Raw genomic sequence first — 14,781 nt, forward strand, 5'->3', positions numbered from 1 at the left:
CATAAGTGCACTCTCTATTCCTTCATTCTAATAATCCGATGGGGCAGCAGACCGACACGACCGGAGAGAGGTTAAGCGCAGAACCAACGATTTTACGTGTTTTCCGTAGCAGGGGGGGGGGGGGTGAAACACCACCAAACTTCCTGATTACGGGCTAATTGTCATTTTACTCACGATTTCGTGAGTTTGGCATAATAGCCATTAATACTTTTTGGCCGGCATGGGAATCAAACACTCCCTAGTCTTTTATGCCCAGAAAACTAAGACTTTTAAAGGTTTCCCCCGTCATCAGAAAAGGAATTATAATACCACATGTACGTAGGTACTTCATTATTTCACAAAAATCGTGTGCCCAATATTCCTACAGCCATAACTCTTCATTCCACAGCAGCTCAATAAAAATGCAATAACAATAATTTATTATCATTTCTCTGCAGATTAATGAAACAATTAAATTTTTACAACTTATCCGCGGTAGGTTTATGATATATTCTTTTTTTATTTTTATTCGCGAGCCGTTGTTTTAATGGGGTGACGGCATTACCTGTCGCCGTAAAACCGAAGATTAGAAATGTTATAAAATATGTATCGTAAATTTTGAATGACAGACCGAGGGCGCTTAAACTTGGTGCCATTTTGTATTTTATACATTAGAAATAGGGTTCTTTTTTGTTTTTTCTAAATATAATATTACTTTTTATAATAACTACCGTGAGACATACTAAATTAACTAAAAATCACGGTTTACTCATGTAAATTAATGGACTCTTCATCATGAGCAGACGCAGCTACATTGCAAAGCCTACTGATTTAGTTAACTTATATACTACTTTTTAAGTTAATTTATAATATTACTATACCTATTCTTTTATATATTTAAACGCTATCTATGTTGTTGCTAACCATGAAATGATAGCACCCGCGCACAAAAAAGAGTCACCATAGTTAGTAACTATACTACTGCAGATCGCAGCATAGTCTCATTATATTAAAGCACCTTTAGATAAACCTTTCGTCTAACTACAAGCACGTCAGCGCTGCAACTCTTCAGATTAAAAAGCCATCGGGCATGCACCGCGTAATGGATTTTTAATGATGTACCATTTACGCGTCCTAGCCGATATCTAGCCAGTTTTTATAGTTCCGAGATTAGCTAGTACTGAAACGTAGAGCTTGTGAAATTGTAATCTCCAATGACATAATATATTTAACTATGTTTAAAAATCCATTACTGTAGGATACTCGTATATCTTCAAGAAAAGAGCGTATTCCTTCTTAAGAGGCCAGCAACGCACATGTGACTCCTCTGGTGTTGCAGGTGTCCATGGGCGGCGTTAATCGCTTACCATCAGGTGAACCGTCTGTTTGTTTGCCCCATATATATAAAAAATATATACACATAAAAAATATTGCCTAAAGCCATTTTCTCAATATCTTTTTCGACACAAAACCCAAAAGCAATAGCAACTTTCATAAAATAAATATAATATCGAGACGCTGAACATTTATCCCCTATCTCCCCAAAGCACACACTCATACTTAATGCACATAAATGCATACTCATTTCTCTCCTTACCCCTCAGACGACGCTGAGCCGGTCTAAAGGTCCCGACTCTCCTCAAATAAATTAATCCGACCGGTTGAAAAATTCCTCGAGCTGAATTTTCTTGATACTAGTACTAACAGAATTTGTCTGAACATTTTGCTAAATTGTCGAAGGTTTGTCTTGCCTTGTGAGTCTTATGTGTATTTTAGAATATATTATGTTTATATGTGACGTGATTTTGAATGTAATTAATTTGTTATGAATGGTCTATCAATTTTAGTAAATGTAGATAAGATGGTCTGATCAGAAACTATTGTTTGTAGTATTTCAGATTTTTTCGCTATTGATACGGAAACATCAAGTTTGACGGAACAGTGTAATTTCATCAAATAATAACTTGATTATGACTGCCTTGTTAGTCAAGTGGTTGCTAGTGCGACTACCGGGCAAAGGGTCTCGGGTTCGATTCCCGGGTCAAGCAAAGTATTACGGGGCATTTTCGGTTTTTCGGATATTTTTCAGTAGTACACAGTCTAGAAATGTGCCCGATATATGGCAATAAACTCACCCCTATTACATGGGACTTATAAAACAAATGGTGAAAAGTGAGTGTACATTGTACAGCGGCATTACGTGCCGTAATGTGCACCTCTCCCTACCCCTTCGGTGATAAAAAGTGTGACGATACAGATAACTTGATTATGAAACATTTCTTCCACAATAATTCACTTACCTGACCTCAAATACACACCATTTATTCATCAATAATTTATTCATGCATTGAGCCTTGATCAAGAATTCCAATTATCGTCCCAAAACATTTTACATCTTGCAAAAAACTGTGGTGTCAAGTAAAAGGGGATAAGTCATAAATTTGGAAAAATTAGTTAATGACACAGTTGGATAAAAAAAATGAATTAGTTTTACGGTAAAGAGGAGATAAGTCAATTTAAATTACGGTAAAAAAGGAAATAAGTCAATTTAAATTGACTTATCTCCTTTTTACCTAAAACTAATTAATTTTTTTATCCAACTGTGCCATTAACTCATTTTTCAAAATTTATGACTTATCCCCTTTACCTTGACACCACAGATAATATCGCATAAGCCGGGGCCGGTCCTGTGAGACGCGGCTCTTTCGGCTCCTAGCAACTCAAGTCACGAACCGACCATAAATTGTATAAAGACGTTACATCGTCAACCGTTTAAATTGTTATAATATCTATAAGTTTATTACCCAAATGGTGTTTTAGAACTTGGGCTTTTACGAGTTATTTTAATTAATGATCTTTTTGAACGTGTTTGATGATCATATTGGAGTTGTTAGATGATCTTAATATTTGGAAATATTTTTGTCTTATACATACATACATACATAACTTCATGCCTATCTCCCATGGGCAGGTACAGACAATGGACCGCCAATTGCTACGACTCTTACATAAATCTCTTTCGCTTCATCAATAGTCATCAGTCTTTTCATGCATGCTTATCGGTTAAGGGTACTTTTAATTTGGCCCTTCTTTAATATATCGCCAATCTGGTCTCTATATATCTTTACTCTTATACTTGTAGTAGAAAGCTTAGACAACTACTACTACTATTAGATTAGCATCGATTTTTATTCTTGAAAGTATCACATTACGATCACTAGATGCCCGTTACAGTGCCCTGCTAGACTATGGGCCTCCTCAACCTAATTTCCACCACATTAATTTTTATCATACATTAAAATCGAATACATTTTGAAACTGCTCTGAGTGCTACAAAATGCTAGCAAAGCTATATTATAAAAAATTTATCCAAGATAAACGTGCCCTTTGTCCTTACCTTTTGCTAAATGGAAGGCTAAGTTCATTTCGCCATCGTCATTGAAATTAGTGAACCATGCAAAAGGCTCTCTAGTATGTTACACAAACAGGTGTTCTCTTTATTCCCAAACTCTCATAATCCGTGAAAACAACAATCTGACACGACCGAGGGCTTTACGAGCTTTCACGGAGGTGAAACTCCGACAAACTTCTCAACTAGTCTCTAACACTACATAGCTGTTCATTATAGAAAAACCCTGCACTCAAATATTTTCTTAACATCGTACATATGTAGATGACCAGAAGGACCAAATTATTTTAATTAGCAGTCCCATATAATAAGGGGTGGATCTATGGTATAAAATTCCCAATCCTAATCGAAGTATAGGGAGACCTTGGGATTTTTATGAGATATTAGTGTAAATGATTTGACCTGCCCGAATGCGGTCGGTGCTGCCTATGAGCTAGTATAGTAACCCTTAACACCAGAGGAGTCTTTTGGGAGTTAGGAATGTGATGATCCTTACATAGAATTTCTGGCTATGCAATGCATTAGAATAGAGTTTATAACTTATTACCCAAAGCTATTTCATTACACGAGTTTAATTCCCACAATAAACCTCCAAAATATGGTACCTATGTCTAAGTTAATTAGCACCTCGTGCACGTTATACATATAAAATACTGGCTCTATTCACAATTCTAACTGCAACAATTATAGGCACTGCTAAATCAGAGCTATTACTAACAGCCGCATAATTTCCGCTGCATTTGAAATTAGCTGATCCAAATCACCGAACCCCAATTCCGAACAAAAACGGTGTTACAACGTAAAATAATTTAACAACAAAAGGTAATAACAACGGTGGTGTGTAAACAGGAAATTGAACTTTCCCTCTTGATAACAAAGTTGGTAATTGGAGGTTCGCAGTTAGCGGTTTGGTCCTTAGAGCCGGAGTCAACAGTGGAACTTTAAAAGTAAATTTCTTAACTATGTTTAGTTTAGGTTTTAAATTGTATCCTTATTCTGTATGACCAACATTAAGAATTTAGTCTTAAAAAACATTTTTTTAAATGGAGTCCTTCTCTTAAATCCGAAAATAACTTTTTACCAGAGAAACTTCTCTGGTAACCCACTTGGTTACAGATCCAAATTCTAAGATGTGACGATGACCAAAGACCAATAATAATCTATGACGAAGAATAGGGATTTAAGAATGTTGAGACTACGTAAATAAAAAAGCATCACTTTAAAAAAGAATCTCCCGTTACTACTGTCAAAGAAAAATATTGCATAATTTTTTATCTTCTTTATCAAAGAGCCTGCATATAGCTTGTTATTTCCTGCCCCATTACAGTCCGAGAGCTCGATGCAGGCTTCAATAGCATCCGATGTATTTCCTTTTAATATTTACTTACAGACTGACGAATTATTTTTAAATATGAATGAAGATAATATGTGTCACATTTGACTATTAACTGAGATGTAACACTGAAATTTTTGAGTGTATGGCACGTTTTATTGTAATATTATTATTCGGTGCTTGCAAACTATTAAAGATGTTAAGTGATGACCCAGTCCTTTTTGATATGTTTTTATTGAATTTGCAAAACATGTATGAATGTTTGAGTAAGGTAATATTAAAATATCTGTTATTTTTTTGTCACGTTGTTAATTTCCAATTAATAATTATATTATCACCTTTGTATAATTGTTGTTGCCTATAACCTACAATTATATATACTCAATATTAAACAGTTTGTAGGTAAACCCACAAATTTAGTTAAAGCACAAGATTTTTCTACTTACAACTCAAACAGATCATGGGATTAAATTATGAAACAAACGAAAAAGCCTCTTCAACTTAATAAATTAAAACAGGATTATCATAAAATTATCTGCAATCTCATCCCCTCTATTCATGACCAAACAACAACAATGATCGATACACAAACGACAATACAAAACGTCCAATTATCCATTGCTGCTTGTTAAAAAATTATAAAGTCACTCTGGCAATGTAAAGCGGCAATCATTTGCATTGTCAACGATCCGTTTAAGAGTGACTCGCGTTTTTCTGAGCCCAGCTTCCGAAGGCTTTGTGAATTGATTGATGTTAACTGAGATTTTTTTTATTTTATTATTTTTTATGGGGAAAATGTTCACAAGTGATTTTATGGATATAGTCCTATAGCAGTTTGAAATAAATATGTACATACTTAAGCTTTATATGTATTTCATTAGATAAACAAATAAAACAGGGTATAAACAGGTGATGGTAAAAACACGTCCTATTTTCAAAAAAAATAAGGAATACTACATTTATTTATGTTATAATAATTGTAATCAACTGCTTAAGACTAATGTTCCATGAAAAACGATTAAAATTATAAATACAAAATTTTGTATAGTTTTTCGAAAGCGTTTCATTTACACCCCATATAATATAAAGCGTTAACTCTTCATTTAATAAAATGATGCATTACGACATTTGACAATCATATACCACCAGATCCACATCCAATGACATCCATCAATTATTCAATACGGGATCCGAGGCTGCTACACGTAACATCTACCAGCCGTCCAGCCAATGCACTAGATACGCAGACATAAACATACGTACTAAGATCATACTACGTATAAAATGTAAATACATAAATCTAGTCAACATATAAAAGGTTTTAAGCTAAGAGCATTTAATTTAGTGTTATTTTAGCTGACCCAGCACTAACAACAAACTTGTTTGGAGACATAAACTAATATTTGTTTTACGAATGGAACCCACAGCATGTGACGTCCCAATGTTTTATTAATTATACAAAATGCAACTCTATACTAAAACAATAAGTATTATATTTAATAGAAGTTTTCAGATCTTCAATCGTGTGGAAAGTTAATAGAATAAAATAACTTCAATAAAACATTATTGCAAGATTTAGAATATAAATTTCACAGAAAATAATATTCTAGCGAAGACATTTGCATGACCAAGAGTCAAATATTGGAAATATTAAGGTGATCACACACTCAGTTGCTAGACGCAGTGCCACAACGAGACGGCTTAAACTATTTTAGAATACCATTTCTATGCAGCACGCAATTTAAAATAAAATTGCTTTGACCCTTTTTCAAGTAGAATTATGAATCTTTTATAAAGTTTTCTAGCTTTTTTTAACCTCTAAGACCAATCAAAATCAATTTTCAGTCACCTTACTAAGTTTAACTTGTAACCTTGCACTGTGTTGCGGCTTTCGTGCGTCCAAACGATCCCAGTGTACAGTCGCCTTAAGTTGCGAGGGGAGGTTGGGGTGAAAAAACACATTGAACTTTTATTTATAGTGTCGAGTCACATTTTCACATTTAAATTCTGACTACAAAGAGAATATTTGAACATTTGCTGTCAACTTCTACGTTATTCTAATACTTTAGTAGATAAATTCAATTTCTCTTGAAAATGCGACAGTAGGTACGTGGCATATATTTTTCTAAAAATAAAATACAATATAAAGCTTTAGCAGTAACTCAATATTTTCTGAAGAACTACTAAAATGTGATTTTTGTATAACAGAGGACATTACAAACACAATAAAGCTTTTTGGCTGACCGGGCAGTCGAATCCTGAACCCTCCTACTTAGTAGTCACGCACATCATACAGATACATATGTACAAATAGCTATAACAATCTACAAGCACATAGGCTTCTTGTTAACCATAAGGAAACACGAAAAAGAGTCTTAAATAGAATGTATTAGGTCATAAAATCGGGTGATTGTTTATACTTGGGACGTGTTAGATAGGGGAATGTTTTACGATCACATTAAGGCAGGAACTCCGTCAAAGTAGATGAAAGCCGGCTTTTAATCAAAGTGGACGATTTTATAAGATACGATGCTCATTTTATAGTAAAATGCTAATGCATTAAGGTGTTAAAAACTGTGTTGTAGAAATAAATTTATCAAACTGAAGTATATCCTAATGTAAAACACTTAAAACACATTTTTAATGGCTCTAAAAGATGTAAACAAATCACATTTTCTATAAAGAAATAACAAAAAAATACATATTAATTCCGTCAGCATGTTTTCAGGAAAATAGTAACAGACGCACACAAATCCTCTTACTCCACGTGTACGTTTCCATTCCATCGTTCTTATAATTTGAATAAGACTTTATCCCATCTTAAATCCCATATTCCTCGCATATACGTCGGATGAGCGTACACATCAATATAACGTACTTTTCCTCAACTCCATCATATTTCACCTCACAAAAAACAGTTTCCCAAAACTAGAATTCATAACGGGAACAATAGCTTTCAATCTTCAGTAACCTCGAGGGGATTGTGGAGAAAAAACAAAGAAATGGCCAAGTTACCCTAGATTTAAGGTCGGGTTTACCCTACGTCACTGTTACCCTAACTCCTCGTTAACAATCTTATGTTTTTAGATGTGTGGATTTACCCCGCATCTTGCCGATCTCATTTGCTTTCAATTTTATTGAATTACTCGTCCTTTACCGAAAACGCCGAAGCGTTGACAAGGGAAAATATTGAATGTTTTAATGAGAACCGTTGAATGTTTTAATTTTAATATGGCGGCTGGTGGACTGAAAGTGAAATATTGGTTTATTGAATGGAGAAATGTCAATTAAAATGAGGCTCTGACATTAAGTCATGTGTGATGACAATTGTGCACTTATTATTTTTAATAACGAACAAACGGCAACGAAGTTCAATTAAATTTTAATGGAAATCGGTCAGAATGTTTTATAATGAAACTAATATAAATGCGAAAACTCTTGTCCTATAAAATCCACACCATCAAAACACATTAGGTAAAGAAAACCAACAAACGACTACTAACCGCATAGCCATCAACTCATAAATATCATCATAGTACATTTGAATGTATTCGAGTCACAAGGAAAATATCCATATCACGTTCTCACAAAATACCCTCACTTACCAGTAAGTGAGACACCGGTTATCGCTAAGCGACACGGCATAGATAAAGTGCTATGCATTATTAAAACACTTCCACTACAAAAATCAACTTTATCGCCTTAAGATAAGGGCGTACACGTAAACCGTGTCCTCGGCCTTGATGGCTTCTTTATGTCCTGTGTAATAAGAGTGGTTTTTCTAATTTAAGTGTTTTATCTACGATGTGCAGATGACCGTAAGTCCTGTAGTGTAATGTACAGCAGAGTATGCTGTAATGTTAGGTAAGTATATATTTTAAACAGGTACGTTGACTTGTACTTAAGTTAGCACATTTGGACCATTATGGGCATACATATTTATACCCAAAGGACCATGGACATTAGGACCACATTTTATTCTAAGATTCATAATGGAAAGACTACTTAATCATACTTATTCTCTCATACTTTATTAACATTATATTTCTTTTGTAACATCTGGCATAGATGTTTACACAATACATTAAGTATTTGCTAATAAAAGATTTTTTAATAAAATAAAATGTTTCATGACACAATGCTATTCAAAGGACCAAGTTCTAGTATCGATTAATATTTTTCTATTTATAAATTCAACCTTTTGTTGACACGATACAGTAGACCTCCAGGTCTGACCCAACGACCTCGTCTGCAGTTGATTCGAGGGTAAGTAGAGATATAATATTGTCTCCAAAAGTTTATTCACATTCATTCACTTGGATGACTTTAACAGGATTTATTTTAGACACGTTTTTTAAATTTTTCTTTTTAAAATTACGTGACAGATTTCGTCTAGTTTCGAAATTCCATTTTGTTGAGTTTCGTTACACAATATTCACACTGATTTAGTAAAAGTTTAAATCAATTCATGGATGAATGCAGATTTTGTTTAGAACATTTTATTTAAGATACCTCTTCTCGAATTTCAGGTACAAATTGTCTTAACTGTACTGTAATTTTAATAAATATATGGCAATAAGCTTACCCCCACTGCATGGGACTTATAACACAAATGGTGAACAATGGGTGTACATTGTATAGCGGTATTACGTTTCGTTATGTGCACCTCTGCCTACTCCTGCGGGAATATAAGGCGTGACGTGGACGTTAACGTTTATTCTCAAACTATTTCTAATCTAGTCAAAAGCCATTTCCAATAGCTTAGAAATGTAATGTTTGTTTAGATATTGTCTTAACATTACATTAATAACCTTATAATAGACTACTTCTACATACTGACTACGAAACAAAATTTTCCACAAGTAAATACGTGCTTAGCAACAAACACAGAGCTCCATTAACACTTTCAATAAATTTATTAATACAAACACAAAATGTAGGTCCATCGTTTTATCATACACACACAGTACTGAAAACTCAGCGAATAATTTTAACATTTGGCCTTTAAAAAGGTTTATTTCGGTAACCGTATTTATACATGTACCTTTATCATTGACAGTAATTACGGTAGGAGGTAGGTCTTATTATAATGTTTAATTATATTGGTCAGCAATTCAAAAGGTTTCTGATTAAATATACATTAATTAATAATGATGTTGTGGCAACGTTTTATTATGTTTTATATACTACTGAACTTTAGGTTAATACGTGTTGTGATATACATTATTTTAATACACGTGTATCGATTTTGAACCTCCAGAATTTTAAATATACCCTATTGTTAAACTTCATCTTTTAACTAGTTTTTTTTTGTAGACAAATCCGCAATGAATCGACGTCATCATTACTTCACATTTAATTGATTCGAAAAATTCAATTCTTAGGTACCAAATGCAAATATGAACAGTATTTTATGGAAGGATTCAGTGTTACAAAAGTAACATCTTACTTGAATTAACTTACAAATCTTGGCTCCGTGACCCAACAAGCGTATGTCCAAATATGTTTGCTGAGTAAGGGGTTCGATTACTATTCAAGGGATGAGGAACGTATTCTGAGTGTGGGTGTAATAGTAGTTTAGAAGACAGGCGAAATCTGGCAATAAAGTTACCCAGGATTTCTTAGGCATTCTATTCAAAATCGAAACACATACATCGACTTTTTTGTACTCCCTAAAGTTGTAAGCATTTTAACCAGTTATGAGTTGTATGTAAGTACAGACTCCGTACATACACATTTCGACTATGACAAGGGACGACCTAGTGATCCCTTGCTTGGCAACAGAGCTTACGAACACGTACATAACAATAACTGACACTTTCACTAAATCTAAAATACTTTTTTGAAAAAAAAAATCTAACTACAAAAAACGAAGTACAAAAATTTCAAAGAATTCAACTTCAAATAATGTTTAAGAGAGAAATAGACGCCCGTTTTCCGCAATTAGCTTTTAGCGAAGGTAAGCGGCGAGCGATTAGAGCGAGCGACCGAGCGAATGATGTAACTAGTTCAAGGCTAGGGGAGATCCTATCTTATATTATATCTGTGTCATTTCAGGAACTTGATTTATAAGGGGATTTGGCAGGTAAATGACAATCTATATGTCTTAGTTGAGGAAAATTAAATGTGGTGCATGGGAAAGAAAAGTCGAGGTGAAAGAAATTGTTTTTTAAGATTTGTTTAAAATCCTTTCGCGTTCCATAAAAATATATTTAGGTAGTTATTGATAGCATTAATTGACTCGCGCCTATTGTTTCCTGAAAAGGCAAAGAAATATAGATACCTATATTAAATGCAACATCAAATTTCCTATAAAATAGCAAATTAGCCTTTTGCCAAACACTTTCACACACCACTTCGCCATAAAATTATGTCGCAAACACATGTTTGCAAAACCGCAGCCAATATTGATCGGTAGTCCGTCAAACTATTTTGCTTACAAATATCGATCATTACTTCTAGGAATAGCAAGTAAATAATAAATAGTACGCTATAGTATGGCAGACAAAAATGAAGCTATCGGCCTGTCGTGTTTAATTTATGCTTAGAGGGAGTTCCGCGATTTAGCTTGGTATACGTTACAAGAGGTAGCGATTTTATGTAGTTGTTTCGTACCGAAGGACCAAAATTGTCAATGGAATTTAAAAGCTTTTATTTAAAAATACAGTATCTGCACTTAATTCGTTAATTGATTTCTTGATCTCTTTCGTTCGTTAATTGATTTCTTGATTTCTTGATCTCTTTCGTCTTTGATTGCCACAGAAAATTGTTGAAGGCAAATCCTCCGCTAACGTCGGTCACCGGTGACTACCACGGCGTTCGATGTGTTAAATAGTCGTAAATGTTTTAACAGTTTATTGACAAAATTTCATTTTCAACTTAAGTATTCAAGTTATATCTACACCTGAATCAACTTGAGCAACGTCTAAAGCGTCAGCTCTTGACTTGCACCACACACAACAAACCCATGACTAAGGTTAAACCGACACTCAATGGAATTTCTTTGTTAAAATCCAACTTAGTAAAACCTGTAACAGGAACTTTGGAAAATCAACCATTTTCACACAGTTTAAAGCTCAATTTTCATTGGAATTTAGCCTTGAAGTATGACAATAGCTTGCAAATTGTGATGTTTATGATTTTGTTGAAAGAACGCGAAGTATTTGATAATTATCTGTAGATAAAATGATATTAGATAACACGACAATTATTTGTGAAATACTTTTTTGTTGTTCAGCGGAATTCTATGTTCGTGTCGTGCTTCAGTTTTATTTTTATGCCTTTGCTAGTCAGTGTGAAACGTTTACTGTAATAGCGTTGATTTAAATTAAATATAAGGAAGCTTCCATAGTTCTACTGTATACAGGATGTCCCTGAAGTATGTTGCTTTATTCAACATCCTCGTCTTTTTGTGTAATAAATGCAAGTCTTATAAATCCTTTCTTTAACTAATTTATACTGTATAAGTAATTATGCTTATAAGCCTGCATGACACCAAAGGTACGAAAATCGTACGAATAACATACCTTAATATACCTAATACATCATGGAAACAGAAAAAATAATAAGAAAAACGGAATGAAAAGTTTTATGTAGAACACGCTTGATTTAGTCAGTATCTCAAAGTAAATAATATTACCATAAAACAATGAGTTCACGAGTGAATTTAAGTGAATTTATTCATAAGTTTCCTATTGTCGTCTCGAGATTCCTCTGATTGTTCTTAACCTACTTTTTTGGTCTGAACTTAGATTTTCTTTTTCTGAGACTGAATAGTAAAGTATAAGTGACGTGAACTAACTTTTGTATTTTGTAACTTTATTTGGAGATGCTACTGGTCTGGCTACAAAGATTTTTACTTTTGGAAGGATATTCTTAAAGAAGAATAAATAGAGAGGGAGGGAGAGACAATCTAAATGTATGTATAAAATAAGATGGTCTTATCTATAACAGAAACGAACAAGAATAATACTACGAGTTTTCTAAAACAAAAATGTTTATCCAGTGGACATCATTGTATGGACAAATCTCTTTAACCAACGAAGACCAGTGTACAAAACATTTCTTAACTCCTGTAAATCTCAAGAATACTCAACAAATACATAATAGTCACTTTATTCTAAACTTACCTTTAAATCTCTCGAATGCCTCAACTCCTGTCTCCGAGGTGGCTGTCCAGGTAGGTCAGAGTACACCAGATTCCGAACAGACCCGCGGAACTTAGGCTCAAATATCACTGAAGGTAACGCTAGCGTCGTCAGTTTTGAATTGTACCTAGAACAAGATAAAAGGAAGGTATTAGGAAAGATATCATTAACACATTTTAGGTATAGTTGCATGTCTAATATTTAGTAGTGTTTATTTCTTTCTTGCCCAAATACACCATAAAAACAAATGAAATTGTTAAAAATATTCTTTGTGATACAAAGAAGTTGCAAAGGACCAGATTGATGCGGAACTAAGGACCAGTTTTTATAAATGATACAAGAACTATTTATTAAAGATAAAATCCACTTTATACATCCTCTTATTCCTACTTTCACATAACTGAGTTTGTAGCCAAGATGACGTAGAAAATAGATGAGAAAATAATCAGAAACCTATATCCCCTACAACAGTGATGTATGCGTTTAAAATATTTTTAATAAAACACAATTTTTAAAGAACATTCGTCACGAGAAGACAGGGATGGGTGGCAACAATTTATCTTGCGTCCTTTTCTGTTACATGGTACAACGTAGAACAATATTTCAACGTGACATGGTCGCTAGAAGCTTGCTTTAAAATTGCTTTTACTTCTATTTACTGTTGCTTTGTTTCTAGAATAATCGCGAGGAAAAATAGTTGGGAAGGAAACATTCCGAGTTACGAATACCTCGCGACTTGGGTAGTCTCAATTTTGGGTACAATACATTCTATTTTATTATAGGGGCGGGAATTTCAAGACTTGATTCCGCGGCTGTTTACATTGCTAAAGGTATTTCCAAGTTTCCACTTGGAACTTACTTAAGGCTTAAGGATTTGGGAGCGGTTGACAAATAAACGCTTTCTTAATGGTTCTAAACCGTTTCGAAATTTGAATGTGTGATTTAGTTTTAAGGAGGCTATTGTGATAGCAATTAGAGTTGTAAATTGCAATTTAGTATAACGAAAAACTTTTAGTGACCATTTGAGAAAAGTTAGAATGAGTGTCTTTAAAAATATACGAATCGATTCATAGGCTGTCTTGTCTATACATACAATATGTTCTTGGTTTACTGGGCTCGGAAAGTTATTAAAGCCTTGTAATCAATGGTAGTTATAGCGATTAAAGTATATAGAACTGTAATACTTATAGAATAAAGTCAAGAATCTTTATTTTAAAGAAGTTGCATGGCTCCGTCCTTATCCCATTGTCTCCAACGGTGCGTTAAATAATTCGAACCACACAATGCACTCACAATCTTTACTAAAAGCTTCCAGACTCCACAGAGTTAATTAAGAAAAGAGCTGGTTCACATAATAATACGAATGCAGTTACTAAATATATCACAACCACCTTTTCCAGCTGCATGGTCTGTGTACTACAGTTAAAATATCCTGTATACAATTGCAGACTATGCTACGCTAAAATTTAATTACATTCCTTCAATATTTTATTAACGGGTGGAAGATGTCTAGGTGAGATGGAAGAGCTGTCAGAAAGTGACCCTTACTTTACTCAGGCTAAACTGGATTTGGTTCTCAATGAGATCAATCCTAAAAAAGTCCCCGAAGCTGATGGTCTAACAACGGATATAGAATTTGTAACCAACATCTAACCGACACTACGGCTCAAAGCAGAAATAGGAACGGAGTGGTTTTGAGCGATGGTTTAAGAGTGTGACACTCCCTCTCGCCTCACCCAAGACATGGTGAGGAGTCTTTAGATGATTTTCCCTCACCAAATGTTTCATTTCTAACATACTTTGGTGTCACACCTACCTACATCTGCCTGCATCCTAAACACAGGCCAGCCAAGTACCAAGATAACGAACATAACACCAACTTTAATTACACGAACATTTGCAAAGAAAGATGT

The 14,781-nt window shown here is 34.1% G+C and overlaps 1 protein-coding gene across 3 annotated transcripts in view; it reads right to left on the reverse strand.

Moving 5' to 3' along the window:
• LOC118275848 (neurexin-1) overlaps positions 1-14,781 on the reverse strand; it is a 179,591-nt gene that overhangs the window by 97,952 nt on the left and 66,858 nt on the right. For all 3 annotated transcript variants that reach the window (XM_050695468.1, XM_050695467.1, XM_050695466.1), the window contains exon 4: positions 12,851-12,995. In XM_050695468.1, coding sequence (XP_050551425.1) covers positions 12,851-12,995 — 145 coding nt within the window. The remainder of the gene's footprint in view (positions 1-12,850; positions 12,996-14,781) is intronic.

This window comes from Spodoptera frugiperda, chromosome 8, assembly GCF_023101765.2.
Source record: "Spodoptera frugiperda isolate SF20-4 chromosome 8, AGI-APGP_CSIRO_Sfru_2.0, whole genome shotgun sequence".
Classification (NCBI taxonomy): domain Eukaryota; kingdom Metazoa; phylum Arthropoda; class Insecta; order Lepidoptera; family Noctuidae; genus Spodoptera; species Spodoptera frugiperda.